Source organism: Pan paniscus, chromosome 3 (genome assembly GCF_029289425.2).
Source record: "Pan paniscus chromosome 3, NHGRI_mPanPan1-v2.0_pri, whole genome shotgun sequence".
Lineage (NCBI taxonomy): Eukaryota > Metazoa > Chordata > Mammalia > Primates > Hominidae > Pan > Pan paniscus.
Window position 1 is genome coordinate 143,608,538 of NC_073252.2, and position 27,623 is coordinate 143,636,160.

The following is a 27,623-nucleotide window of genomic DNA, read 5'->3' on the forward strand; positions in this document are numbered from 1 at the left end:
GTTCTTCCTGTTTCCCCACTCCCGCCCTGACCGTGTGATTTTTATTTGGGTTTTAAAAATGAAACCAGGTGCTGCATAAAACAAAAGCAAAGTAATAACAAGGAAAGACTAGCCAATGCCTGAGGAATGTGCTGAGTTTTATGACTCAGGCTGTCCTGGCAAAGAGCTTGGACTGACAGCGAGAGGTGGGTGGCACGGAGCACAGACCATACATGGCAGCCCTGGCCTCCCCAGATAGGCATGGTCAAGGCAGCCTGTGACTCATTTCACAAAACCAGAGACTCTTGTTCTTTGTGGAGCAAGACTTCCCGGACGCTAGAGCAGGATGATCGTCAACTTTTCTCCTTAGAGCCGGTTCAGTCTGATAAAGCAGGGGCCATCCCGGAGCTTGGAGGGGAAGAGAGCCCAGGCACAAGGCCATCCCTGGGAAAGAAACAGGCTTGATGCACTTGGGCGAGGGCTTTGGTGCAGTGAGGAGATGAATAACATGGAAGTTGCAACGTGACATGAAAATTAGCATGTATTGTAGTGGAGACAATGGCTTGAGAGTTCCAGGTCGGGGATTGCCACAGTGCCTTGGAGAAGGGGACTGTTGGAGTGCTCCTAAGCCTGGAGGAGGTGTTTGCTCCTCCTGAGTGCATGGAGCACAGGAAAAGATTGTCAGATGCCAGTAGGGTTTCCGAGGTGCCATTCCTCACGCAATCAGGAAGAGTAACTATGGGCAAAAGTAGTAGACTTTGCATAAACACCCAGAGAGCCACCCAGGCACACATCCTCACATTGTGAGAATTCTTTTCAAATGAGCATAGTAATGGGATGAGGTGTACATTTTTTCTGTTACTAAGAGACAGACTGGGAGAGTGAGAATGCAAAGGAGAATGTCTCTCCTAGCAGAGGTGGTGGGAGGGGTTGGAATTTGGGTGACAAGGATCTGTTTGTGCCGCCTTCATTACACAGGCCTGAGTGGAATGGGACTGATAGGGCTTCTTCTGGTTTCTGCTTCTGGTTTCTTCTTCCCAGAGAAGGCTGTCACTTTTTGAATGAGAATGAACTTTGACTGGCATAAATGAGGTCTTCGTGCAGCAGCCCTATGGAACGGGGACTTGTTTTTCCTTATCTTCCTTCTCTTTTTCTTTTCCTTTCCATGGAATACCCATTGAAAAGCTGTGGTGACTATTCCATAATTGCAGGCAAAGCTCTGCTTAACTTGTTCCTTAAAGTCTACTTACCTGGAAAAATAAAGTCTTTTAAGGACGATGACTTCATAAATATTTATAGTGGGAACAGGCATCACTCTGGTTCTGCGAGAGAATGGGCTCATTCAATTTTATTTATGATGTGACACTTGGGTGAGTGACATCCGTCATCTGGGTCAGCCCTACACTCTGTTCCAGTGAAGCATGTTTATGGAGTGATTATGCCTGCAAATATTTGCTATATTTAGGCCCTCTCCTCCCCTAACCCCCTCTTAGACTTCTTAAGTCCCCAAACCAGCAAAAAGCCAAGCTATGGTCTGGAAGGTTTGAACCCTAATGACAAGGCACAGGGGCTTGAACACGTGCTGTAGAAGGATTTGACGAACTGGGAGGCAATTAGAGTGGGAATACTGTTATTATAGCATTCCTATATTCAGGAGGTTTTGCTGGTCCTGTGTCTAGCAGGTGAGCGCTCTCAGCTAGGCGTGAGGAGTTTTGACAGGTGACGAGCACAGCCCTGAGTGACGAATGCAGAAGGATGCTTTTGAAACTCTTTCCTTCCCAGGGAGCTTTCTCTGGACAGGATTTCACAGGCCCTCAGATCTGTCACCATGCACCCTGGGGCTTTAGGGGCAGGACCTGATAGGGACTCTGTGACCTCAGCTGGGTCAAGGTCCGGGTGTAACCTGAGGCCTCCTCTCAGCCACACCTGGTCCATGGCTGGGCGCAACAGCTGCCCTCCATCAGCTGTGGAGCAGGGAGGGCCTTCTCTGGCTTCCTGGCTTTCGAGTGTACATGCCCTGACCTAGGCATTTCAGGCTGGACTTAGACATACTTCAGGACTCAATATTTGCTCTCCAATCGGCTTGGCCATCTATTGTTTATCCTGGGAAGGGCCAGGTCTTGGCACAGGAGCCTGAAGCGTTGCCAGTGTTTTATTTTTAGAGACAGGAAAATGTCTGCTTTTTGGCAGCTGCTCTTTTTCTGGCACACATCAGGGATGGTGTAAAAAAGTTCAAGTGAGAGATTCCAAGCCCTAAATTCATGGCCTATGACACAGGCAATAGCACCATGAGCCTCTCAATAGGCGCCTTTGGGGAACCCAGGATCTGTCAGTAGAAGGCCTTCTGGGCAGAATAGTGGCCTCCCTGCCACACCCTGGCGGCGAGAGTCCTCTCTAGTTCATAAACCTCAGAGCCTGAACATCTCGTGAGTCCCTTTTGAATGCATCAGCCGATCTGAACTATTATAGTTCTTACCTCCATTCATCTCCTTATCTACCAGTCCATAATCTGGTTCAACTTGGTAGGCAGAGTTAAAAAAAAAAAAAAAGTCTGCTAAATTTCATGTTCCTCAACCCTTCTTAGACCCAATGACGTCATCATAATGATTGTAGAAGCCAGCCAGTGTACATGGCAAGAAATATCTTACTAGATTCAGGGATCACATTTCCAAGTTTTATTGGAATTAATATTTGTCCTAACATAGCCCTCTTAAAACATATTTTTGTAGGTCCTGTGATTCTAGCTACTGACAATTTATAGGAAAGCATTTTGCAAACTATAGTGACGTATTATGCAAAGGTAAAATGGAATATAAATAAAGAATTATTGTTATCTTTTCTCCCCAACCTTTGAAAAGCGATTACTTTCTAATTACAAAAATAAAACATGAATACGTTCTTCTTTACTGCTTATAGCCCATCATTACCTTTTGGATTTATTTTTCTTCCTGCTGGAGCACATCTTTGGTAGATTTTCTTTTGCTTTTCCTTCCTTCTCCATCAGAGTGGGTAATACATTTTTCTAAGGGCTTGTATGTCTGAGAAGGTATTTTGCTCTCTCTCTCTGCATGTTAGCTTGGCTTGTTATAGAACTCTAAGTTCAAATTGATTTTTCCTGAGCATTTCTAAGCTATTCCATCATTTTCTTGAGACTGCTTTGGTTGATGAGCAGTATCCTTTTGATCTGACTCTCACTCCTTCGTAGGTAATCCTCTGTATCCTGTTGTACCTTTTAGGATTGCCTTTTTCACCTCAATGCTCTGGAGTTTTGTTTTGATATCACTATGTATGAATTTATTTTTAAAGTTTATCCTGCTTGGTAATGATAGGCTCTTTCAATCTGAGTGTTCAGGTTCTAAAATATGGGGCGGAAACCAGACAGGTTAAATACATCTGTATAGTAAAATGCTGAGGAAGAAAGGAAAGAAACTGTGTGGCTTGAGTGTTGGGAGGAATTTTAAGGGGTTATAGAGAGAGCAAGAGAGTAAGGCTTGGAGAGATTCATTGTTAGTTGGTTCCTGCTGGAGCACATCCTTGATAGAGAAAAATGTGTAAAGAAGACTTTTTAAGCTCTTTGGATGCATATTAAAAATATACTCCCAGCAGGGCTCAGTGGCTCACGCCTGTAATCCCAGCACTTTGGGAGGCCTAGGCAGGTGGATTGCCTGAGGTCAGGAGTTCAAGACCAGCCTGACCAATATGGCGAAACCCCGTCTCTACTAAAAACACAAAAATTACCCAGGAGTGGTGGCAGGCACCTGGAATCCCAGCTATTCGGGAGGCTGAGGCAGGAGGATTGCTTGAACCTGGGAGGTGGAGGTTGCAGTGAGCTGAGATCGCACCACTGCACTCCAGCCTGGGCGATAGAGTGAGACTCTATCTCGAAAAAAAAAAAAAATATATGTATATATATATATATATATATATATGGACACACACACACTCCCTTCTTTGGTGTTTTATGAAGAAACTAAGACCTAAATTGGTGTTAATTATATTTTTTTTCTGTGGGACTGTTGTATCTGTGATTTGATACTAAACCACAAGACTGAACCATAAGACTACTTTAAATTAATATGAATTATATAATCAATTATTATTATTATTTTGAGATAGGGTCTTGCTCTGTCACTCAGGCTGGAGTGCAGTGGTATGATCTCAGCTCACTGCAACCTTTGTCTCCTGGGCTTAAGTGATCCTTACACCTCAGCCTCCCGAGTAGCTGGAACCACAGGTGGGCACCACAACGCCCGACTAATTTTTTGTATTTTTGGTAGAGATGGGGTTTCACCATGTTGCCCAGGCTGGTCTCAAACTTCTGGGCTCAAGCAATCTGTCCACCTTGGCCTCCCAAAGTCCTGGGATTACTGGCATGAGCCACTGCACCTGGCCAGCAATTATTATTTTTTTAATGATTAGGCAAATAGCCTTCTTTCATTCTGTCCTTGTCCCTTCCCTTCCCTCACACTGTCCAGGCTACAGTTTCTTTTTACATAATGAAAGATTCTTTTACAGAATGAGATGGAGTTAGATGCTCTAAAGTCTTGCTGTTTCTCTATAACTCTCTTTCTCTTAGTCATTTGTCATCGACCTACCTAAACACTTTCTTTTATGGCTAATAGCTTATAAGAAGCATACACAAATACTTTGTCCACTCATTTAGTAATCTAATTTCTCACCAGATGAGTTGTCATGTATAGATTATAGATTTGGTCAGAAAAGACTGTGCAGTGACCAAAGTTATAGCAATTTAGGACTCTTAGCTTAAGATCCAGAATGCGAAGCTCTGCTTACCTCCCCAGAAGTTTACTACTCCAGACTGAGGAATTCATCTCATAGATTGTCTTGGTCCACCCATAGAAGTTAATGTGTGGCACAGAGCGTCAAGATTTGGGAAAGGCTCAAACACAAACTGATATTCAACCAACAATAGCATCTCTGAACAAATGAAGGCAGGAGATACAAACAAAATCATATTATGACTTTTCACTCTCGAAACATAATCATTGAATTGGCTTTTATTTTATCATGTGCATGTATTATCTTTTAGAAAGCACTAAAAACAATTGTTAAACTTTTAAAAGTATAAGGACAATAGAATAATTATTGAGAGTCCAAATTCTCCCAGGAGATTTGAATTATTTGAGAGCTTTTTCCTCTACTTCTAATATCCACACTAAAGTGTTTGATATGATGAGACAGTAAACATATGCAGCCTGTATAATCTGAATTACTCTCCTGACTAAAAGGTAGAGATAGAGTCGCTGAGGCCCAACACCCCTGACAACTATTGAGCTCCTAGTTGTTAGATGCTGCTACTCTCACTAGATTTTGAGATATGCATAGTCTCTGCCTGAGTATGTGGGGATGCAGTGTGACCTAGAGGAGGGAGATCTGGGAAAGGCTCAACGTGGAACTGGTATTCAACCAGCAATAGCATCTCTGAGCAAATGAAGGCAGAAGATGCAAACAAACGTTAAGTTCAGAGTCCGCTGACATTGGAAGCCAGCCAGGTGAAAACCGTTCACGTGGATCTTCAAGGGAGTCGGGCATTTCTTAGAGTTGCCATCAGCATTTCTTCTTTTCTGGAATGTAAAGTTTCCTTCACTTTGTATGTAACTAGGGCTGTATCTGTATCCAGAGAGGGTGAAATGCTTTCCAAATTATAGCTATCTCTCCCTTTCTGAAAAAAAAAAAAAAAGACAAAAAATAAATAAAAAAAAAGTGACAATGTGAGGTTTTCAAAACTGCATTTTACAAAAGAAGAACTATGCATTTACTTTATAATTTCAAATGCTATATTTTCCATTTTTGGTTAATCTGTAATTAATTGTGGCTCCTAACTCATCGGGTTTCCTACAGTCCCCTTCATCTTTTCTCCAACCTTTATGTTAAACAGTTAATGCTCTATACATTATATAAATACCCTTCTGAAATTCAGTGCCCAAGGAAAAACCCACTTTTAAAGAGAGGGATTCTGAATAATAACCACCCCTTGTTTTGAAAATACAGGTTTTCATAAAACAGCATTTGTAAAAGCAGGTCCACCTCTAGAGAACATGTGACAAGTATCTAGCAGATGTCATTACTGCAAAGTACTCCCCTCAAAACCCTTAAATTTTCACTTCTTCTGGATTTGCCGCTTTAATGGAAGAGCCCACCATGGCGACACATGCTCTGCCTCTCAAAGTGTGGTCTGCAAGGCTTTGCCAGATGGTCTCCTTCAGAGTAAATGCTTTCAATATGATAATGTTTATATTTGTGATTCTGGCATGAACTAATAATTTTCTCATGATAGTTAATAAAAAACAGATTATTTCATTTCTATCTCATAAAACCCAGTACCTTTCCTCCCATTCTATCTGATGAGGGTGATTTTTTTCCCCATTGGTGAGGTGGCAGTGAATGTGGGGAGGATTATGGAGCTGCAGCTGTCTCCACGGCTGAAGTGGTGTCCAGCCTAGAATTTGAGATCCCCTCCTCCTCACAAAGGTCAGGCTTGCAATGCATCAGAAAAGGATAGTTTGTCAGAGTAACAGAGACCAGGGCTCCAACATAAACAATCTCTTTGAAACTTCAAGGTTTACCTTTTAGCTGTAATATTCTGGAATTTGGTGGCTGAGTCTGGGGCTCTCTGGCCATATCCATCATGTTTTCTTAGAGGCTGATTATATTCCCTTCTAATCCTTCATTTTTCCAGACTAGAATACTTATTTTATAACTCTTGCCACAGCAGAGGGGTGAGGGGTAGGGCGACTTTTCATCCTTTGACCTTTTTTTATTTTAAAACTTTTTTGGACTCTTTGTATTTAGGAGAAGAGGTACTAAATTTTATCTTGGCTAACAGAAACTGGTCCTGGTGGGCAGCAATAGTAGGGATGGTATGAAGATGGATGGCCTACACTTCAAAGGGTGACTTGATAGAAAAAGATATGGAAAATTAGTTTGGAGTGTGGCTGGCGATTATAATGCCACTAGTTTACTCTTCTTCAAAGGAATGTGAAGTAGGGAGTGGGAAAAAGTTAGATTTCCCTGAGAGAGAAGGAAAGATTTGGGGTCTTTTGGCGAGAGCTAGGATGCATTAACTTTCTTTTTTTCTTTTCTTTTCTTTTTTTTTTTAAAGACAGAGTCTCACTCTGTCGCCCAGGCTGGCATGCAGTGGCTCGATCTCAGCTCACTGCAACCTCTGCCTCCCAGGCTCAAGTGATTCTCCTGCCTAGCCTCCTGAGTAGCTGGGATTACAGGCGCCTGCCACCATGCCCAACTAATTTTTGTTGTTGTTGTTGTTAGTAGAGACTGGGTTTCACCATGTTGGCCAGGGTGGTCTCAAACTCCTGACTTCAAGTGATCCGCCTGCCTCGGCCTCCCAAAGTGCTGAGATTACAGACGTGAGCCACCATGCCTGGCTGCATTAACTTTATTTCTTTCAGTACTAAACTCATAAAAGGGTAGACTTTTCTCTTTGTTGCCAGCATCTCACCATCTACTCATTCTGTAACCTACTGGAATTTAGCTTCCACTCCTAACCTGTCATTGAATCTGCATCCTTAAAGATCACCAATGGCCATCAAATTGATACAGGTTATAAGATTCAGCCTCACTCTACTCATCCTTCTGTACGATTTCACATAAAAGTCTCTCTACCATTGGGTTCTCTAGCAATGTTGTGCTTGTCTCTGACTTCTCTGTTTCTTCTCATTCTCATGTGTTGACAACTCCTCCTCTTTCTTCTCTTCCATTAAAGTCTCTCTATTAAAGCCATCTCCTAAGGGTCTGTCATTGGTGCCTTTGTTGTTGCTGTTGTTGCTGCTGCTGCTGTTTCTTCCATGGTGTTACCACCCTCTCCACTGTCTTCAAATGTCATCTTTGCTCTAACAAGTCTCATCATGAACTTTCTTCTGAGCTTTGGAATACATTTTCAGTCTTCTACATGACAGCATTTTCTTTTTCTTGTTTTTTTTTTTTTTTTTTTTTTTTTTGAGACAGAGTCTTGCTCTGTCGCCCAGGCTGGAGTGCAGTGGCGCGATCTTGGCTCACTGCAACCTCCACTTCCCGGGTTCAAGCAATTCTCCTGCCTCAGCCTCCTGAGTAGCTGAGATTACAGGCGCCCGCCACCACGCCCAGCTAATTTTTTTGTATTTTTAGTAGAGACAGGGTTTCACCATGTTGGTTAGGCTGGTCTCGAACCCCTGACCTCATGATCTACCCACCTCGGCCTCCCAAAGTGCTGGGATTGTAGGCGTGAGCCACCACGCCCAGCCAGAACATTTTCTTCTAGACAGGAAACTATTGTGATCCACCTGGTGAGGATGCTAAGAACCTGCACAAGGATGTTAAGAGTGGAAAAGACAGGAGAGAGTCATAAAAATATTTGGCAGATAAAATAAACAGAGCTCTTTGATGGATTAACTATCCAAAGAGCAAGAGGAAGAAAAAGAAGTAGGAGCGCTAGAAGGGGACAAAGCTGACCCCAAGTTTTATAGGTTAGGTAAGTTGGAGGATAGGTGTGCCCTTACTGGAGTAAGAAATACATGGTAAGGGTCAGATTTAAGGGAGAAGATGATGACTTCAGTTTAGGACATTTGGAACATACCTCATCTCTGTCTTTTTTGCCTTTTGAGTCTTCCTTTCTGTCTTAGTCTGTTTTGTGTTGCTGTAACAAAATACCTGAGACTATATCATTTATAATAAACAGAAATTTATTTGGCTCATGGTTCTAAAGGTGGGAAAGTCTAAGATCAAGGGGCCAGCATCTTGTGAAGGCTTTCTTGCTGCATCATCCCATGGCAGAAGGTGGGAGGGCAAGAGAACACATGAGAGAGAGAAGGGGAAGCGGGCTCAACTCATCTTTTTATGAAGATCCTGCTCCTGAGATAACAAAGCCTTGCCTGTGATAACGGCATTAATCCATTTCTGAGGGCAAAGACCACATGAGCTAATCACCTCTTCAAGGTACTGTCTCTCAACACAGCTACATTAGGGATTAAGTTTTCAACACATGAACTTTGGGAGATTCAAACCATAGGACTTTCTTAGTGCTGCTCCAATTATCTTCCTAAAATGCAGATCTAATTCATGCCATTCGCCTCAAAATTTTTTGTTAGCTCTTACTAACTACAGAGTAGTTTAGGCATTCAGTCTCCGTGACAGGGATTTGAAGCCCTACACAAGCTGTCTTTGTTTGGTTTCATTGTAATCTTCTAGCACAACAGAATCCACCAAGCAATTTCTCACCTTCTTGCCTTTGCTCAAGCTGTTCTCTCAATCTGGAATGCCCTCCCCAATTTTTCTGTGTATGGAAATCCCACTCATTCTTTAGATTGCAGCTTGCATGCTACATCCTCCATAATGCCTCCTCCCACCACAGTTAGAATCTGTCATTCTTTATTCAATATTTTCACAGCAATTTATGTGTATTTTTCCTTGTATTATAATGCATATGCTCAGACACGCATTCCTTCTATTGGTCGGTAAACTCCTTAAAGCTGGGAAATGTATCTTATTTATTTCCATTCCTTATCAGCTGCCAACACACGATTTTCCATATATTTGTTGCTCATTAAATAATAAATGAAAAAGAGAGGGAGACATTGATCATGGTTAGCGTGGAGGGGGAATCTTGAGGGGAGAAATGGTTGGAAAGGTAGGCTGAGACTTGCTTTAGAATATGTTCAACTGCGATGGAAACTTTGGGCTCTGAAGAAAAGGGATAGGGAATAATGATGAGGGTGGCAAAGGATTATGGGTAATGTGAAGGGCTTATATTTAAACAAAGGATCCTGTGATACAAAATCATTCGTGTACACATTTAGCTTCTTATCCACAGGCAGATAAACCAAATTGTAAAGTCCTTCAGCAGGAAATTATTACTCTGCCCATTTAATTGTAACCCCAACTCTTGAATATTTCACTATTGCTGCTACTATGTCTATTGTCTGATGCCATAAAGAGATGGGACCTTGGCTGGGCGCGGTGGCTCACGCCTCTAATCCTAGCACTCTGGGAGGCCAAGGCGGGTGGATCACGAGGTCAGGAGATCGAGACCATCCTGGCTAACACGGTGAAACCCCGTCTCTACAAAAAATTAGCAATTCTACAAAAAAAAAAATTAGTAATTCTACAAAAAATTAGCCAGGTGTAGCGGCAGGTGCCTGTATTCCCAGCTACTCGGGAGGCTGAGGCAAGAGAATGGCGTGAACCCAGTGGGCGGAGCTTGCAGTGAGCCAAGATAGCACCACTGTACTCCAGCCTGGGCAACAGAGCGAAACTCTGTCTCAAAAAAAAAAAAAAAAAAAAAAAAAAAGAGAGATGGGACCTTGACTAATAATATGGTGATGATCTATGGTGACAATCTATTGCTATGCCCATTTATTTAATTGTAGAAAAGGTGGGCAAGGAGATATCCATTCTGATTAATAAGATATCTTTGACCCTTAGTTTTTCTTTTCAAACATTTTCATCAATCTGTTTTTATATTAAATAGAACAAAGAAAAAATGAAAAATTGTGTCTAAAAATTATTTTAATGGGTACACTGTAGGTATATATACTTATGGGGTAGATGAGATAATTTGATGCAGCATGCAATGCATAACAATCACATCAGGGTAAATGGGGTATCCATCACCCAAGCATGTATCCTTTGTGTTACAAACAATCCAATTATTCTCTTTTAGTTATTATAAAATGTACAATTAGATTATCATTTACTATAAGACACACTGTTGTGGTATCAAATACTAGGTCTTATTCATTCATTCTTTTTTTTTTTTTTTTTTTTTTTTGGTACCCATTAGCCATTCCCACTTCCCCCTAACCCCCTAGAACCCTTCCCAGACTCTGGTAATCATTCTTCTACTCTCCGTCTCCATGAGTTCAATTGTTTTAACTTTTAGATCCCATAAATATGTAAGAACATGTCAAATTTGTCTTTCTATGTCCAGCTTATTTCACTTAACATAACAATCTCCAGTTCCATCTATGCTGTTGCAAATGATTGGATCTCATTCTTCTTTATAGCTGAATAGTACTCCATTGTGTATATTTACCACATTTTCTTTATCCTTTCATCTGTTGATGGACACTTAGGTTGCTTCCAAATCTTGGCTATTGTGAACAGTGGTGCGAGAAATATGGAAGTGCTGATACCTCTTCAATATACTGATTTCTTTTCCTTTGGGTATATACCTAGCAGTGAAATTGCTGGATCATATGGTGGCTCTATTTTTAGTTTTTTGAGGAACCTCCAAACTGTTCTCCATAGTGGTTGTACTAATTTACATTCCCACCAACAGTGTACTAGGGTTCCCTTTTCTCTACATCCTCACCAGCATTTGTTATTGCCTGTCTTTTGGATAAAAGCCATTTTAACTTGGGCGAGATGATATCTTATTGTAGTTTTGGTTTGCACTTCTCTGATGATCAATGATCACCTTTTCATAAACCTGTTTGCCATTTGTATGTCTTCTTTTGAGAAATATGTATTCAAATCTTTTGACCATTTTAAAATCAGATTATTAGAAATTTTTTTCTATAGAGTTGTTTGAACTCCTTATATATTCTGATTACTAATCCCTTGTCAGATGGGTAGTTTGCAAATGTTTTCTCCCATTCTGTGGGTTATCTCTTCACTTTGTTTGTTTCCTTTGGTGTGGAGAAGCTTTTAACTTGATGTGATCCCATTTGCCCATATTTGTTTTAGTTGCCTGTGCTTGTGGGGTATAACTCAAGAAATCTTTGCCCGCTCCAGTGTCTTGGAGAGTTTTCCCAATGTTTTCTTTTAGTTTCATATTTTGAGATCTTAGATACTAGTCTTTAATCCATTTTTATTTGATTTTTTATATAGTGAGAAATAAGGGTCTAGTTTTATTCTTCTGCATGTGGATATCTAGTTTTCCCAGTGCCATTTATTGAAGAGACCATCTTTCCCCCCAAGGTATGTTCTTGGCACCTTTGTCAAAATGAGCTCACTGTAGATGCCTGGACATGTTTCCAGGTTCTCTATTTTGTTCCATTGGTCCGTAGGTCTGTTTTTATGCCAGTACCATGCTGTTTTGGTTACTACAGCCATGTAGTGTAATTTGAAGTCACATAATGTAATTCCTCTAGTTTTGTTTTTATTGTTCAGGATAGCTTTGGCTATTCTGGGTCTTTTGTGGTTCTATATACACTTTAGAATTTTTTTTTCTATTTCTTTGAAGAATGCTGTTGGTATTTTGGTAAAGATTGCATTGAATCTGTACATTGCTGTGGGTAGTATGGACATTTTAACAATATTGATTCTTGCAATCCACAAACATGGAATATCTTTCTTTTTTGTGTCCTCTTCAATTTCTTGCATTAAGGTTTTATAATTTTCATTGTAGAGATCTTTCACTTCTTTGATTAATTTCTAGGTATCATTTTATTTGTAGCTATTGTAAATGGGATCCCTTTTTAAATTTCTTTTTCAGACTGTTTGCTGTTGGCATGTAGAAATGCTACTGATTTTTGTACGTTGATTTTGTATTCTGCAGCTTTACTGAATTTATCAGTTCTAATAGTTTTTTGGTGGAGTCTAGGTTTTTTAAAATATAATGTCCTATCATCTGCAAACAAGGATAATTTAACTTCTTTCTTTCCAATTTGGATGCCCTGTCTTTCTCTTGTCTGATTGCTCTAGCTATGGCTTCCAGTACTATGTTGAATAACAGTGGTGAAAGTAGGCATCTTTGTTGTGTTCCATATCTTAGAGGAAAAGCTTTCAGTTTTTCCCCATTCGGTATGATACTAGCTGTGGATCTGTCATATATGGCTCTAATTATGTTGAGGAGTATTCCTTCTGTGCCCAGTTTTTTGAGGTTTTTTTTTTTTTTATCATGAACTGATGTTGAATTTTAACAATGCTTTTTCCGCATTAATCAAAATGATCATATGGTTTTTATCTTCTGTTGATATGATATATTACATTGATTGATTTGCATATGTTGAGCCACGTTTACATTCCTGAGATAAATCCCACTTGGTAATGATGAATAATCCTTTTAATGTGTCATTAAATTCAGTTTCCTAGTATTTTGTTGAAGATTTTTTCATCAATATCAGTGACATTGATCTTTAGTCTCCCTTCCTCCCCCCTTCTTTCCCTCCCTTCCTCCCTTCCTTCCTTCCTTCTTTCCTTCCTTCCTTCCTCTCTCTCTCTTTTTCTTTTCCTTCCTTCCTCTCTCTTTTTCTTTTGCTTCCTTCCCTCCTTCCTTCCTTGCCACCCTCCCTCCCTCCTTCTTTCTTGTTTTTCTTTCTTTCATGCCTTTGTCTGGTTTTGGTATCAGTGTAATACTGACCTCTTAGAATGAGTTTAGAAGTATCCCCTTCTCTCTGTTTCAGAATAGTTTGAGTAGGATTGGTATTACTTCTTAAATGTTTGGTAGAATTCAGCAGTGAAGCCATCATGTCTCAGGCTTTTCTTTGCTGTGGGACTTTTTATTACCACTTTGATCTCGTTACATGTTACTAGTCAAATAACATTCAAGTTATTGGTTCAAGTAATTGGGTTTCTACATGGTTCAATCTTGATAGGTTGTATGCGTCTAGAACTTTATCCATTTCTTCTGGATTTTCCAATTTACGGGTATTTAGTTGCTCATAATAGCAACTAATGATCCTTTGAATTTCTGCAGTATTAGTAGTAATGTTTCCTTTTTCATCTCTGCTTTTATTTATTTGGATCACCTCTCTTTTTTTCTTAGCTAGTCTGGTTAAAGGTTTGTCAAATTTGTTTAGCTTTTCAGAAAACCAGCTTTTAATTTCAATGATCTTTTGTATTGTTTTCTTCATTTCAATTTCATGTATTTCTGCTCTAATCCTTATTTCTTTTCTTCTTCAAATTTTGGGTTTAGTTTGCTCTTGCTTTTGTAGTTCTTTAATATACATCATTTGGTTATTCACTTGAAGTTTTTCTTCTTTTTTGATGCAGGCACTTATAGTTATAAACTTCCCTGCTTTTGCTGTATCCCATAGGTTTTGGTATGATGTGTTCCAATTATCATTTGTTTCAAGACATTTTTCAACGTTCTTCTTAATTTCTTCATTGACGCACCGACCATTCAGAAACATATTGTTTGATTTCTATGTATTTGTATAGTTTCCAAAATTCCTCGTTATTGATTTCTAGTTTTATTTCAATGTGGTTAGAGGAGATGCTTGATTTTATTTAAATTTATATGTGTTTGTTTCGTGAACTAACATATGGTCTATCCTTCAGAATGATTCATGTACTGAGGAGAAGAATGTGTTTTCTATAGCCATTGGATATAATGTTCTATAAATATCGATTAGGTCCATTTGGTCAATAGTGCAGATTAAGTTCAATGTTTAGTTGTTAATTTTCTGTCTGGAAGATATGTCCAACGCTGAAGGTGGGATGTTGAAGTCTCCAGCTATTATTGTATTGGGGTCGATGTCTCTCTTTAGCTCTAATAATATTTGCATTATATACCTGGATGCTCCAATGTGTGTGTGTGTGTGTGTGTGTGTGTGTATATATATATATATATATATATATTTCAAATTGTTATATCCTCTTGCTGAATTGACCCCTTTATCATTATATAGTGACCCTCTTTGTCTCTTCTTATAATTTTTGAAAACTATTTTGTCTGATATAATTATAACTACTCCTGCTCTTTTTTGGTTTTCATTAGCATGAAATATCTTTTTCCACCCTTTATTTTCAGTCTATGCTTGTCTTTATAGGTGAAGTGTATTTCTTGCAGGCAACAGATCATTGGGTCTTGTTTTTTCATTTGTCTGTTTTAAAATCTATTCAGCTGCTCTATGTCTTTTAATTGGAAAGCTTAGTCCATTTACATTCAGTGTTATTATAGACAAGTGAGGATTTATTCCTTCATTTTGTTGTTTGTTTTCTTGTTGTTTTGTGGTCTTCCTTCTTTTTTTTTCATTCCTGTCTTCGTTTTAGTGAAGGTGATTTTTCACTGGTGATATGATTTAGTTTCTTACTTTTTATTTTTTGTGTATCTGTTGTATGTTTTTTGGTTTGAAGTTACCATGAGATTTGTAAATATTATCTTATCACCCATTTTTTTATTTTTATTTTTTTGAGACAGAGTCTCACTCTGTTGCCCAGGCTGGAGTGCAGTGGTGCAATCTCGCTCACTGCAACCTCCAACTCCCGGGTTCACACCATTCTCCTGCCTCAGCCTCCCGAGTAGCTGGGACTACAGGTGTCCACCACCCACACCCAGCTAATTTTTTGTTATTTTTAGTAGAGACGGGGTTTCACTGTGTTAGCCAGGATGGTCTCGATCTCCTGACCTCATGATCTGCCCGCCTCGGCCTCCCAAAGTGCTGGGATTACAGGCATGAGCCACCGTGCCCGTCCATCACCCATTATTTTAAACTGGTAACAACTTAACACTGTTAGCCTAAAAAATCAAACAAGCAAACAGAAAACTAATAAAGACTCTACACTTTACCTTCATCTCCCACTTTTTAACTTTTTATTGTTTCTATTTATCTTCTATATTATCTATGTCTTGAAAAGTTGTAGTTATTATTTTTAATTGGTTCATCTTTTAGTCTATTTAATATGAGAATAGTTTACATATCAGTTACAGAGTTATAATATGCTGTTTTTTTCTGTGTATTTACGTTACCAGTGAGTTTTGTACCTTCAGATGATTTTTTTTATTGCTCATTAACATCCTTTTTTTCCTGATTAAAGAACTCCCTTTAGCATTTCTTGTAGGACAGTTCCATGGTTGATAAAGTCCCTCAGCTTTTTTCTGGGAAAAATCTTTATTTCTCCTTCATGTTTGAAGGATATTTTCACCAGACACACTATTCTAGGGTAAAAGTTTTTTTTTTTTTTTCCCTTTAGCTCTTTAAATATGTCAGGCCACTCTCTCTTGGGCTGTAAGGTTTCCACTGAAAAGTCTGCTGCCAAACATATTGGAGCTCCATTGTATGTTACTTGTTTCTTTTCTCTTGCTGCTTTTAGGATCCATTCTTTATCTTTGACCTTTGGGAGTTTGATTATTAAATGCATTGAGGTAGTCTTCTTTGGATTAAGTTCACCTGGTGTTCTATAACCTTCTTGTACTTGAATGTTGGTATCTTTCTCTAGGTTTGGGAAGTTCTGTGTTATTTTCCCTTTGAATAAACTTTCTACCCCTATCTATTTCTCTACTTCTTCTTTAAGACCAATAACTCTTAGATTTGCCCTTGTGAGGCTTTTTTTTCTAGATCTTGTAGGAATGTTTAATTCTTTTTAATTCTTTTTTATTTTGTCTCCTCTGACTATGTATTTTCAAATACCCTGTCTTCAAGGTCAACAATTCCTTCTGCTTGATCAATTCTGCTGTTAAGAGATTCCGTTGCATTCTTTAGTATGTCAATCACATTTTTCAGCTCCAGAATTTCTGCTTGATTCTTTTTACTTCCATCTTTGCTAAATTTGTCTGACAGAATTCTGATTTCCTTCTCTGTGTTATCTTGAATTTCTCTGAGTTTCCTCAAAACAACTATGTTGAATTCTTTGCCTTCAAGGTCACTTATCTCTGTTGCTCCAGGATTGATCTTGGTGCCTTACTTAGTTCATTTGGTGCGGTCATGTTTTCCTGGATGATCTTGATGCTTGAGGATGTTCAACAATGTCTAGGCGTTGAAGAGTTAGGTATTTATTTTAGTCTTTGTAGTCTGGGCTTGTTTGTACCTATCCTTCTTGGAAAGGCTTTCCAATTCTTTGAAGGGACTTGAGTGTTGTGATCTAATTTGTATCTGCATTACGGGACACCTCCAGCCCAATAATGCTATGGTTCTTGCAGGTGGTAGAGGTACCACCTTGGTGATCTTGGATAAGATCCAGAAGAATTCTCTGGATTACCAGGTAAATACTTTTGTCTTCTTCCCTTACTTTCTCCCAAACAGAGTCTCTGTGAGTGTTCTGAGCTGCCTGGAACTGGGGATAGAGTGACATAAGCAACCCATCGCACTACCACTGGGACTACACTGGGTCAGACCTGAAGCCAGCACAGCACTGGGTCTTGCCAAAGGCCTACTATAACTACTGCCTGGCTCTACTTATGTACTTATGTTTGCTCAGGGCCCTAGGGCTGTACGATCATCAAGTGAAGCTAGCCAGGCTTATGTCCTTCCTTTCAGGTCAGTGAGTTCCCCCAGGACCCAGGCAGGCCCAGAGATGCTCTTCAGGAGTCAGGGCCTGGAGTCAAAAACTTTAGAAATCTGCCTCATGCTCTCTTCTACTGTGGCTAAGCTGGTGCTCAAGCCACAAGACAAAGTCCTTCCCACTTTTCCTTTCCCTTTGCACAGGCAGGGGTGCCTCTCCCCATAGCCACCACTACCATCACGTGCCCACAATATGGTGGGTACCACCAGGTGACTGCTGATGTTCCCTTAAGGCCCAAGGGCTCTTCAGTCAGCTTGTGGTGAATGCTGCCTGGCCTGGGACTCACCTGTCAGGGCAGTGGGCTCCCCTTTGGCCCAGGGCAGGTCCAGAAATGCTGTCCATGAGCCAATGTCTGGAATCAGGAACCTCAAGAGCCTGCTTGGTGCTCTACCCCACTGTGGTCAAGCTGGTACCTAAGGTTCAAGACAAAGTCCCCTTTTATTTTTCCCTCTGCTTATCTCAAGCAGAAGGAATCTCTCACAGTAGGCACCACAGCTCAGAATGTTCTGGGTCTTATCTGAAGCCAGCAAATCTCAGTCTCACCCAAAGTTCTTGATGTACTATCTGGGTATCGCTGCTGGTTATGCAGGACCCAAGGGATCTTTAGTCAGCAGGTGATGAATGTTGCCAGGAGTGGCTCCTTCTCTTCAAGGCAGCAATTTCTTTCTGGCCCAGGATGTGTCTAGAAACGTCCGTGAGCTAGGGCCTGGAATCGGCGCCTTATGACTCTGCCCAGTGCCCTGTGCTACTGTGGCTGAACTGTTATCCAAGTTACAAGACAAAGCCCTCGTTTCTCTTCCCTTTTCTCTGCTCAAATGGAAGGAAGTGGTCCGTTTTGGAGCTGTAAGCTGTACTGCCTGGGGTTGGTTGGAGGGTTGGCATGGGCACTCCCTTAGCTGCCCTGGCTGGTGTCTCAGTAGGTCGTATACCCTCTAAGTTCACTGGTTTCAAGTCCAGCACAGCACTAAGACTTGCCATTCTTGTGGCCTAAGCTGCCTTTGGAGTTTATTTAGGATTTCTGAGCGCTTTAGCCCACAATGGTGTGTCTTGCCTGAACTCAAGTTCCGACCACTTGGATAGGCAATTCCCCTCTGGCTAGGGCTGTTCTAAATGCTGCCAGCATGAGTGGGCATCTGTTGAGTTCAGCCTAGTTTTGTTTTCCACTGTAACAAGGCAGCACTGAGGTCAGTGCAGTGTCCCACAGTCGCTGTGCTCTCACTCCCCCAAGTACACAGATCCTGCATGCCACGTGGCCGCTGCTGGGGGCTGGGAAGGGATGGTCTTGGCAATTTAAGACTGTCTTTTCTACCCTCTTCAGTGCCTTTTTCAGTAATATGAAGTTAAAACCAGGTGCTGTGATTGCTCACCTGATTTTTGGTCTTTATGAAGGTTTTGTGTGTGTGTGTGTGTGTGTGTGTGTGTGTATGTAGTTGTTAAATTTGGTGTTTCTGGTGGGGGAAAAAGAGGACGATTGGTGAATGCTTCTATTCGACCAGCTTGCTCCACCCTTGAAAAATATTGTCTTTTAATATGAATCCTAGAATAATAAAATTGATGACCTTCCTTCTGGGTGGTCCCACACATACATATTTATTATGTTTCTATCTTTATTATGTATGTACCTATGCATTCTTTATATATACATTCTATGTATCCATGTGCCCATCCTATCCATCAGTCCATCTTTATCCCAATCTTCCATTAATAATACAACTGCTAGTTGTGTGTCAAAGATGGGAAGAAACAGAGAAAACCCCTATACTGAATATTTTAATTTTCAATTATCTGTTATGAGTGCACCTACTCCTTGTCCAGCCCCATATTCCTGGGGGAGTTATATGCACAGAGAAGATGTCAGACAAATGTAATCTTTTTATTCCTAGTTGGAGTATGGCTCACAACCCCTTTCATGGTGAGTTTGGACCTAAGAGAGCCACTGGGATGCATTTTGCTTGGGCTTGAGGCTGCCTGCAGAGGCCTGGGTGGTAACTTGTCCCTATCAGCCCTGTTTTGGCTCTCATATGGCTTTCCTAGGTCAAAGAGGCTATGGTGGAAGGCAGTGCACAACCCTCTCCAGTGGCTTCTCCCTAAAAAGTCCTAGAAGAGCTACATCCCATCAGAGAAATAACACACCCCCAATATGGGAGGACTCTAAAGAGGCCCTGCTACATGAATGAGAAGGCTTTGCCTGCCTCTTAATGTGCCAACTCCTCCATTTCTTAGCATCATGACACAGCGCTGTCCTTGGCTCTGCCCAAGACCATCAGTCCTTCTCAAGAGTAGGGGGCCAGGAGTGGAGGGGAAGTGCGCTGAGTTAACCCAGCAGGGTGGATGGGTAACCAACATTGACCTGGAGGCTAAAGACATGGCAACATTCACACCAAATATGATCATTGTATTGGATACCACTTGTTCCCCATCTCACAGACTCACCTTATTCTACCTTTTGTTGTAGCAACCAGCTCGGGTCAGACGTCATTGACAGGACCTCCTCTTGGCTTCACCAAGTCGCTCTTGCTGCCTGCCCAGGGCTTCTTTGCCACCTCAATATTTAGTGTATTCTTTCATTATGTTAAAACTAAATAAAATGTTTCATTATACCTGCTATAAGAAACCATTTACTCTTCTACAGAAAACATATGAAAAGTGGTTGTCAGAGCTCAGTGGTCACAGTGGCACTGGTGACTTTGAGGAGGCTGGAAGCAATTGGGATGGGAAATGGAGGGAGCAGAGTTGGAGAGATGAAAGTGGGCAGGGCAAAGCCTCTCCATCCATCTGGCAAACCCCTAACTCATCAAACCAGATCAAACAGTTCAGTAAAATATGTTTAAGCCACCCTCAAGACGACTGCAGGCATTCCAAGCATGGGGAGTTAGCTCTAACCAGACAAGGAAAACTTTAAGCCGGGCGCAGTGGCTCGCGCCTGTAATCCCAGCACTTTAGGAGGCCAAGGCAGGAGTATCACTTGAGGTCAGGAGTTCAAGACTGGCCTGGCCAACATGGTGAAACTGCGTCTCTACTAAAAAACATAAAAATTAGCTGGATATGGTGGCATGCATCTGTAATTCCAGCTACTCGGGAGGCTGAGGCAGGAGAATTGCTTGAACCTGGGAGGTGGAGGTTGCTGTGAGCCGAGATCATGCCACTGTACTCCAGCCTGGGAAACAGAATTGAGACTCTGTTTCAAGAAAGAAAAAAGAAGAGAAAAACTTTAGATCTCCCAACCTTTGAAGTGAGCAGAAAAATCTTTTTAGTCATTCTTTTCCCTTCACTGAGCCTGTTGTGACTTGAAAATATTGAGGTGCCATTTTTGCTGTAACTGCCTTACAAGGATTCTGCCTTGCAACCATCTCTCTTTCAAAAGGCTGACTTTTTCTTGTTTACAACAAGTTGTAGAATCATAGTTGATTATATGTTGTATTAGAGTGAGAAGGGGCCTTAGAGATCATTTAGTTCAGCAGCTCTTTTCATAAGATGCTTAACGGTATGTCTTAATCACACCCCTAGTTTGTGTCTGAGCCAGGTTTGTAACTCAGGTAGCCTGACTCCAAGTAATCCAAATTGTCTCACTATACAGGGTAAAAAAAACCACCTATAAGGAATTGTGTAGGGGGAAATGATTCTGAAGTGTGAATTGAAGCAGATTCTCTGCTCCAGGTTTATAATTCTACTGAAAACCAAGAACTAATGAACTAATACTTAGCTGTATGAGAAAGGAATTCCAGGGGGATATAGCAATTGGTTTTTCTTTTCCCTTTTGCACCTCCTATCAGTGTGAGCAGGATCTGAATTTTCCTGTTTTACAGATTCAACTACAAAGAAAGAATTATGAACAGAAATTCTACTACTTCATAAAGAAGAAGAGGCCTTGATTAATAAATAACCCTTCAGATGTTGTACAGGGAAAAACGGGGTGCCCCAATTTCTGGGAGTCACCGCACTTCACTTACCCTGGGGCCTGTTTTACAGGCATTTGCCTGCTTAGTTAATTGTAGTTATTCCCAAAATAAACCCCATTTTGTGTGGGACTCTTCTATTCTGAGGGAATGATGTAAGCAAGAATATTGGCTGGAGTATCTTGAATATCTGTGATAGATGGCTCCTTAGAATGAATCTTAAATCTCCAAGGGACTCCTTTTATCTTGTGATTTTGCTCACAGGTTCTAAGCTGCTGCTGGGAAGGGTTCCAGTTCTATATTCTCTGTCTTCTGGAAGCACCGATGAAATCACTCAGCTGCTACCCGCTTCCATCTCTCACTAAGCACCTCTTGGCTCTCCTTCGTCCCCACAGACTGAAAGCATGGAGGTGACTAATGAGATGTGTCTTCCCCTTCAAATTGTTCACAAGCCCCACATGACCTTTGGCAGGCAGGGGTTCTACTGTGGTGTTTCTGACTGTGGATAAGGGGACATATGTGCTCACCACAGTTTGCTATTTCTCCTTGCTCTCCTGTGACCGGTGCGGCAGCTCAGTTAAATGGTCAGGCATGGTTCGTTGGTGGCCCCAAACAATCCATCAGCAGTGGACACATTATAGAAAACATGGCTTTGAGTCTTAGCTTAAACTATATTTATGTAGCATGACAGTAGGAGAAATATCTAATTGTGCTTGGATTAAAATTCAAACAAAGGCCTCATGACTGGCTTGGAGATGCTGGGGTCCACACCCCATGTTTTCCAGAGAAGTCAAGATGAGAGAGGATGTGGTCTGTTCTGTCATGAACAGTTCTGTTTCCAGACCATTCTCAAAGTCACTGAAGGCCCATTTCTGGGGAAATGATTACTAAACTGATGATTATTTTCTTTGTATTGCTGGCTATTCTCAACTTCAGGGAAAATGTAAGGTAGCTGTGGAGTTTAAGGAAAAAAGAATGTGTACACAAAATGAGAAGCCACACCTGCCTGTAGCACTAGCAAAAATCAAAGAAGTCTGCCTTATATTAACATTTTCAATAAACACCAGCCACCTCAAAACAAAATTAGTATTTGAATCAAATTAACATATTTGACTCAATCACCTAAAAAATAGCTATTGGATGAAAAAATAAAAGAGAAAATAGTGTCTAATTAGTGACTGGCCATTTTCAAAGTGGCTTCTCCTACATTATCTCATTTTTAAAAAAGTAAATTTGATCTTTTTAAATGTTAGAGTGAAGTGGTTCACAATTGCTTGAAATAAGCAAAGGACATTATATTTATAAGCATGCAAATTACAAACCAGGCAAAACAGTCTCTTCTGCTGCTTTATATATTTTTGTCAACCATCATAGATTCATGGAAAGGTCTCAAATAGATAGAACAAAATGGATTTTAAAAAATTGTTTGAACTTAGCGTGTTTTTCATTTCTTTCTCTCTCTGTCTTTGGTCTCAGTTTCTTTCTCTGGTACCTTCCCTTGAAAGGTGAACTATTATTACTTGCATTTGGATAGATTATTATTTAGTTTGCAAAACATACCATTTTTCCACTCATTAAAATCTCATAGTTGCCCAACTTCATTAAGATAAATGGAATTATTCATCTGTTTTCCCCCCTTTGGCTATGGGGTCAATGAAATGATGTTAAGCAGGAGAGGATAGGGCTGGCAAACACTTTTAAATGTCACTAAGTAATTTCAGGAAGGAGCTGGCCTGCCACTGTCCTGAATGATGGATATGCTCTCAACCTTAATGGCCATTAATGACGTACATAATAACAGTTTGCATTATAACCATCGCTGTTCAACACTTGAATTTTGTGACAGTTATAACCAGGAGTGGACACTTCTGAAATCTGATTAAAATACACAGAGAAGTAAAAAACAGAACAAAGCAAGACATAACCCTGAGACTAACAAGCAGTCAAGGATGGCAAACCAAAAAAGAAAAAGAAACAAGAGTATAGCCAACCTTTTTTTTTTTTAATTAGAGTATATTATACTTTCAAACTGGATACACTAGAAATTGGCAATGCAACATAAGATGCAAAGGAATATACCAGTTACTGTCAAAATGACCCTGTACAGCCTCGTAATGCAAAAAGCTTTATACAATACAAATTTTCAGTAATGTACACAAACCTTGACAGTATGATCATCTGAACATAATATGAAGAGTTAAAAAAAGGATAGAAGAAAGAAAGTGCTGAGAACCCTAACTGCATTACTATATGGAAAAATAAGCTAGTTTTCATTGAAGAATGCATAGTGACAACAATTGAAGTTAGTTGGTAGGTGAATTTCTCGAAGATGTTAGTGTTTTATACGGAAAGGATATCTATGGAATACATCCTTCCCTGAGTATCAAACTGCAAACCAAATTCAGGGGTACATATTTTCTAGGGTGGAGTCTGAAAAATGCTGTAGATTTTTTCTTTATTAATAACAATAATAATATAAAAAGTCAAACAAACTCCAAACACACCTTTTCTCACTCAGAAAACTTTTATAATTTACCAGAAAGATTGATGACTCTTTCCAAAGTGCTAAAAAAGTTGCCCAATTATATTAAGCATTACTAAGTCATTCAAATACAAGTTCAGTGGCAAGCAGTGAAATGCATGGCATTTGAGCAGTAAACGTCTCCTTCCTTCACCTCCTCTCGTTCTTGAAAGTTTCAACCCTAGACCTCCTATTGCACAAGTGGCATGCTGTAAAACCTATAGTCTGAATTGTCAGGGCCACCCTTTCAGGTTTTTAACCTGCTGGTGCTTAAGTGTGATTCGCCTTTTCTACCAGCCTCTGTGGGACTACTTTAGCCCTCTTTCCTGTCATCACTGAACTTGTAGTTTTGAAAACACATTAGCCAAGTGGCACATTCTCCATTATATGGGGATAAAGACATGACTTGAAAACAAAACAAAACAAAACAAAAAACCAACCGACCCATAAGCCCAGTATTCTTGGAGTGTATTGTCCATAACTATCTATAGTGTCTTTTACTGAGACATTGACGTGGCGAGGTTGAACATTGTTTCAAACCTGGCCAAGAGCAAAGGTCTCTGCTGGAGAATGACTGAGGGTTTGGGAGCTTCCCGCTCCCTGTGGGCATCTCCTTAGTGTAAACAGGTTTGCCAGGGCACCAAGTAGGCTCCCCATCCATGGCAGGATGACTGGCAAAGGGAGGTGTAGCACACCTACTAGGTGTGGGGAAGAGGGGCTGGCATGGAGGGGACTGAGGAGACCATGGTGTGGACAGAGAGTACAGTCTTCTGGCTTCCTGTAGAACTGTACTAATTTCCAGGGAGCTTTCAGCAAAGCAAACTGACTAGAGGAAGAACATTAGGGATGCTTTTATTTTCCCCTGGTGAAGCAGATTTTAAAAAACCCCAACTCTTAGGATAACACATGATGGAAAACAGCAACAGAGTAAGAAAATGTTCCTCCTGTACACCAGTTCTCCAATAGATAAATAATATATAAACTTTTATATTCCAAACTTCCCATTATTATACAAAGAACATTTCTTCCTGCTCTTTCAGCCTGTTTCATACTGGAAATTCTGTTGTTTTAAAAATACAAGCAATGAACATATTCAGCCAAAGATTTTTTTTCCTTTTTTCTTTTTAAATCACCCATTACTTTTTAAGATTAGCAAAGGGCTTTACAACCAACCCACACCTGCTTCCTGCTGCAATAAAGTGCTGCACATAAATTGCCATTTTAATGACCACAAAATAAGAGCTTTTAAATAAGTATAAAGTTAGCCTCCTAGCAGGTTACATCTACCAGGCGTTAACAAAATGGAATACAGAATTACTAATAACATGGAGGATACCGCGATTAGCCAGAAGATCGGCAAAACACAATGGAAACTTGTCAGGGGCATAAACTGAACCATAGGACTAAACAGCACCTTTTTGTTGCGTCATTATATGTCAAAGAGGTTGTGGCTAAATCTTCAAACATACAGTCTACTCATTCCATAAAAAAGGTACATTTTCTTCCTTTTATTTTACTTTTTTTTTTTCAGATGAGAAACAAAAACTAGTGCAAGACCATAGCACTGTGCAAAACTGCCATTTCTTTTTTTTAGTCTGAGCATTTATACCCAGAATTTATCCAAACCCCTTTTAATCTCCTTGGCTGGATTTATCAACCATAATTTTTTTCACTCATACATTTCTTTTTCCTGCAAACAAATGGTAACCACTGAATTAATACATCATATATATATATATAATCTGCCCTTAAAAAATGATGCACTGTGTGTGTGCACCATACACATTTGTCTACGTGTGGGCACACACACAAAACACACTTAAGTTCTGTGATGTTAGCTGCAGTGCTGCGAGATATTTCTTCCAGATCAGTCACTTGATTCCTCGCCTCTTCATCACCAGAGAAGATCTGAGCGCAAGGTCTCCAGCGCTCTGGCGGAAATCTCCAGCAGCACTGTAGATGGCTACCATTCCTTCATCGACTAAGCACCAGGCCCTACCACTCTGTAGCCATCAAAGAGAGAGGGAAAGGTGATGAAGGAGCACAGGGAGAGACTGTCGTGGATGAACAACCCAGGAGGGAAAAGAACGTTCATCGCTGTTAAAGAAGCCAGTACAAAGAATGTGCAATAGAAATGTCATGGCACACGACACACGGCTTTCTCTTTCAGAATCCACAAACGCCCACACACCACATTCACCCAACAGAAAACCAAATGCACCAGTATATAAGCTTACAAGTGCTGATTGCTATTAAGGACACTCTCTTTAGGGTTTAACAAGACAAGATTCCTTTCAGAGAAAAGTACGGAGAAGGGCTGAGAGTGGGAGTGGGTGGCTGGGGAGGCATGCCTCTGAAGGTAGAAGTATGCAGTAGGTCACCTCTCTGAAGATTGGATAAAGCAGCTTTCAGGTCAATGCAATAGGTATACACACAGAGCCAATTCTCTATTCCTTACTAAAGATATACAGTACACATGTTCCAGACCCATCGGGGTCTGTAGGTTTTGCAGCAACATACACCTGCTGGGGTTGTGTTTAAGTTTTGTGGGGTTTTTTTTTTTTTTTTGTCTTTTGTCTCTTTGTTTTTGGTACAGAACATGGCTGCCCTCAGACAGTCTCTGCTCTTTCTCTCAGTCCGAGATAGGCGAGGAAGGAGTGTTTGGGTGAGGGGATGCTGGGAGGCGCAGTCTGAGGTCGGGGAGGGTGGAATGTGAGATCCAAGTGGTTCTTGGGGTATAACATTGTCAAGGGAATGAGATGGGCAAAATCTGAGTTCCGGTACTTGTCAAAGCGCAAAGGGGAGCCGTTGAAGGCCAAAGCCTTGAGTGCCAGGTTGGGCTCTGAGCTGCTGCCGTGGGCTGCCGACAGGGCCACGGTCTGCAGAGCCTGGGAGGCAGACATAACTGACAGGGGAGACAGGAGATTCCGGGAGCTCCCGACCACCAGGAGCGGGGCCCCCGGGCCGGCCGGTTCCTTGGGGGCTGGACACAGGCCCTTCTTGTCCTCCTCGGGGCAGTCCCCACTCTGGTGCTTCTTGACGTGGCGGCTGAAGACGAAAGGGTGTGTGGTCTTGAACAGGCACTCTTCGCAGCTGAAGGTCTGGCGTGGGGCGTGCTTCAGCTTCTTGTGCAGGTTGAGATTGTCCTTGCGCTTGCAGCTGTAGCTGCACTGGTCACAGTGGAAGGGCCGCTCCCCGGTGTGGACGCGCACGTGCTCGATGAGCTTGTTGGCGGTCTTGGACAGGTAGCCGCACTGGTCGCACTTGTAGTGGTTGCCCAGGCGGTGCTCCCGGGTGTGCGTCTCCAGCTCCAGCTGGTTGGCCTTCACCGTCTGGCAGATCCGGCACTTGTACTCCATCTTGTAGTGGGTCTTGAGGTGGCACTCCATGGCAGCGGGGCGGTTGGTGGAATAAATGCAGAATGGGCACCTGCCGGGGAAAGCAACGCAAGGGAGGTTCAGCCGGGAAGGTTCGGAGGCAGCCGCGCTTCTCCCCGCCTCACCAGCCTTCCCTCACACCACCCCCCAGTGTCTGAGGCCTGGCCTGCCCAGCCCAGCCCGGCCCTGCCGCCTCTCAGGGGTAGAACGGCCCTTTTTGGCTCTCCCTGCTGACAGAGCAGTCCCCGCTGACAAGCAGCTCTGGCAAGGTCCGCTCAGCCTATTCTGGGTCTCTTGGCCGATACAGGCAAGGCCAGCCCTCACCAAGGGGAGCAGAGAAAGTGCCAGGAATCAATTTGCTGGTGCTCCCCTCCAGCCCCCGCCCGGCCCCTCGGAGCCCTCCCCACTCCCGACCAGACAGCGCAGAGGTCTAAACCTCCTGACCTCCCCTCTAGATGGGAGCAACACAAAGAATCGACTTTTCATGCACCACACCAAGCACACGCAGAAAGGCTAAGAGGTTTTAAAGAACAGCTTATAGGGGGAGCGCTACCTCCAGCAAACAGAAAGTCACAGGGGTCAGAATCGTGCTTATTAAGGGGTTGTTAGGATGAGAAGGCCTGTGTGTGTCTCTCTGTGTGTGTGCATGTGTACATATCTATGTACTCG

At 41.5% G+C, this 27,623-nt stretch overlaps 2 protein-coding genes across 9 annotated transcripts in view; one reads left to right on the forward strand and one right to left on the reverse strand.

Moving 5' to 3' along the window:
- The window catches only part of C3H4orf51 (chromosome 3 C4orf51 homolog), a 72,749-nt gene extending 52,983 nt beyond the window's left edge, over nucleotides 1-19,766 (forward strand). The window contains exon 7 of the mRNA XM_024928586.4: nucleotides 19,616-19,766. The gene's annotated coding sequence lies outside the window, so the exon portion shown is untranslated. The remainder of the gene's footprint in view (nucleotides 1-19,615) is intronic.
- A 3,273-nt stretch (nucleotides 19,767-23,039) lies between these two features.
- Nucleotides 23,040-27,623, reverse strand: part of ZNF827 (zinc finger protein 827) — a 182,946-nt gene continuing 178,362 nt past the window's right edge. For 3 of the 8 annotated variants that reach the window (XM_055111878.2, XM_014344757.4, XM_063603952.1), the window contains exon 14: nucleotides 23,040-27,006. In XM_055111878.2, the coding sequence (XP_054967853.2) occupies nucleotides 26,187-27,006 (820 nt within the window). In that variant the 3' untranslated portion in view covers nucleotides 23,040-26,186. The remainder of the gene's footprint in view (nucleotides 27,007-27,623) is intronic. The other 5 variants (XM_008968868.5, XM_063603955.1, XM_063603954.1 and 2 more) reach the window with 5 other exon arrangements.